This window comes from Lipotes vexillifer, unplaced genomic scaffold, assembly GCF_000442215.2.
Source record: "Lipotes vexillifer unplaced genomic scaffold, Lipotes_vexillifer_v1.1 scaffold1191, whole genome shotgun sequence".
NCBI lineage: Eukaryota > Metazoa > Chordata > Mammalia > Artiodactyla > Lipotidae > Lipotes > Lipotes vexillifer.
In genome coordinates, this window is record NW_006799014.1 from 332,372 (window position 1) to 335,102 (window position 2,731).

Below are 2,731 nucleotides of genomic sequence, written 5' to 3' on the forward strand. Positions count from 1 at the left end.
GCCACAGGAAAACTAAATTAAATGTCTTGATTATTCTGACTGTAAATTCTCTCTGCTATGTGATACTGGAATATGGGATGCTATATATATAAATATATGTATATATATATATATATATATATATATATATATATATATATAGAAGAAAAATATATGCTCAGAAAATAACAGTTTTTCTTATATATATATATATATATATATATATATATATATATATATATATATATATATATAGTAATGAAAAGTATGTGTATACATCTATGCACATGTATATAAATTAGGACTTTTTTGTGCCCCCATGTCATTTTCAAATTATGATAACATTATGCTGATTTAGCCCTATTAAAGATCTCAAGGGAAAGACATCGATGTTGCAAGAAGTTGACTCTTAGACCCAGTGTTCTGAGGTCAGATGGATTTGTCAGAAATCAGAAAGATTTAAACAGCCCCTATCAAGAGCATGAACATTGACTTCCTACATAGAGAGGAAGTCAATACCAGAGTTCAGGAGTAGGCAGTATTAAAGCTTAACAGAACTGTTGGCCCAATTGATAGGTCTCAAATGACTCCTCTTTCTAGTTGGGGGTATGACCATTCACTACCCTTCTCAAAGCAATGAAGTATTGTAGTCAGTGTGTGGTATCAGTGTCGCTCTGTTCTTGCCTTGCTTACGAGTCACCTTCCCATTGAACAGGTGTGAGACAGACACACTGGGATGCCTACACTTGTTAGTATTCCTTTTATGCTGCCCAAGATAGCATTCCGTTTAGACTTATGAGTATTTCCTTGTGATCATATTGTTCTGTCCTTGTTAATAAAGTGCTGCTGTGTTTGACTCTGAACATATCTACTGAAACTTCTTCAAAGAGTTTTTTTAAAAGGCTTTCCTCCTTTACAAGAGTAAGAAATGTGGTGCTGCCTTTCTGTTTAACATAAACTGTGGTAGCTACTAAACAAGAGACCTTCATATATGAATGATTTATTATGGCATTATACTTTTTGAGCTCTCAGAACAGTCTTTTGGTAAGTGACAGATATTTATTCCTTCTGAATATAAACCCCATTACAAAAATAATTGTTAGTAAATTTATGATTTTAGGATTCCATTAAATTTCTGTGGTGAAGGATAATCATTTTTTAGGTTAACTAAGCTACAGAATTTTGGTGAAAATTATCCGCCAATGAAAATTTTGACCCAAGGCACACAGAGAAATTTATAGTTCTCTATTTAAGTCATTGTAATTGCCAGTTGTTATTATCAGTCATTACTAAGCAACTGAAACCTCAGTTCAAATAAATTGTAATTGTCAAATGAAGTGTAAACACCTACATTAACTTTCTAGTAATTATTCTTTTGGACAGGTCTTTAACCAGTGACCTATATACTTTGTGTATATGTGTGTGTGTGTGTGTGTGTGTGTGTGCATTTATAAAAGCCAATATGAATACATCCATTCACTGTAGCACATTTTAATATAAAATAATCTAGCAGTGAGTATGGATTAAGGTGTTCTGGGGTGTTGGCATTTTACAGAGGACTTCTGTTAGTATATCTAAGAATTTTTTAAGCTGAGTATCTAAAATTATCCCCTGCCTCTCCCCCCAAAATGGGAAAACTAAAGTAATGGGATTGAGAGAACCCAGTTTTAACTTGACTGAAAATTCATCATGTTGATATCTGTATATAAACAAATTGAGGAGTAAACATTTTTTCAGTTTTTAAGCATAGCATTTTCAAGACTGCTTGGAAACTGCTAACCTTAAGAACTACTTAAAAACTGTTGCATCACTGAAGCTTTCTGAAACCTGCAGTTCATTTGTTGTTTCCTTTAAGCCTGTTTGAAATGTAGATCTGATGAAGGTAAGTCAGTTTATTGCATTAAGATAATTTTGTTAGATTGTAAACTGTACTAAAGGGTCCAATTTAACAAAATAATAAAAAAGAACCATCCATATACTTTTCAAGCAGTGTAAGCAACGTTACACCACCTTTGAAAAGCCCCGTGGGTACCTAATTTGTTACATATTAGATCAGTGGGAGCGACTAGGCTATTTTGTTTAGTTGTGGTTTTAATACCCAGTATTACCAGTATCTGTGATCCTGGCAGACTGATCTCCAGAGAAGAAAAATTTTAAGCGAAATGTAACACTTAAAATAAGGGAACCATTCACATTCCTGTTTTTCCTTAAGCATCCTGGTTAGCGTCTCCAGACGCTGCTGGTGGACTTAAACAGGACGGAGTGCGAAGAGATCCCTAACTTCACTCTCCAGGCTTCTGACTACTGACGATGGGAAGGCGGGCATCCTCTGGTGCGCCTCAAGCACTCGGCGAATCTGCTGCACGCAGCCCCCGGCGGACGAGCGAGCGCGAGGTGCCGGACTGCAGCCGTCGCCCCTCGGGGCCGGGGTGTTGGCGGCCGCGCGGTGACCGCGGGGGTGCTGTACGCCGCGTGGACCTGCGTCTACTCCCTGTGCCCCCCGCAGGGGCCACTCCTGCCGGGACCCCTAGCCGCAGCTCCAGCGCGTGGGCGCGTGGGAGGAGGGACGGAAACAAGGGTGGTGGGGATGGAGAGGGGGAAAGTGAAGAGAGAAGGGAAAGGGGCCGGAGAAAGAAAATATGGGGAAAAGGAAAGGAGGAGAAAGATAAAAAGGAGGTGGAGAAGAAGATTAAGGAAAAAGAAAAGGAGAGGGGGAGGGAGGGGAAAAGGAAGAGGAAAGAAGAGGGAAAGA

At 38.8% G+C, this 2,731-nt stretch overlaps 1 protein-coding gene across 1 annotated transcript in view; it reads left to right on the forward strand.

Annotated features, from left to right (window-relative positions):
- Positions 1-2,289: 2,289 nt before the first annotated feature.
- The window catches only part of ARL9 (ARF like GTPase 9), an 18,281-nt gene continuing 17,839 nt past the window's right edge, over positions 2,290-2,731 (forward strand). Inside the window, exon 1 of the mRNA XM_007471278.1 lies at positions 2,290-2,529. Coding sequence (XP_007471340.1) covers positions 2,290-2,529 — 240 coding nt within the window. The remainder of the gene's footprint in view (positions 2,530-2,731) is intronic.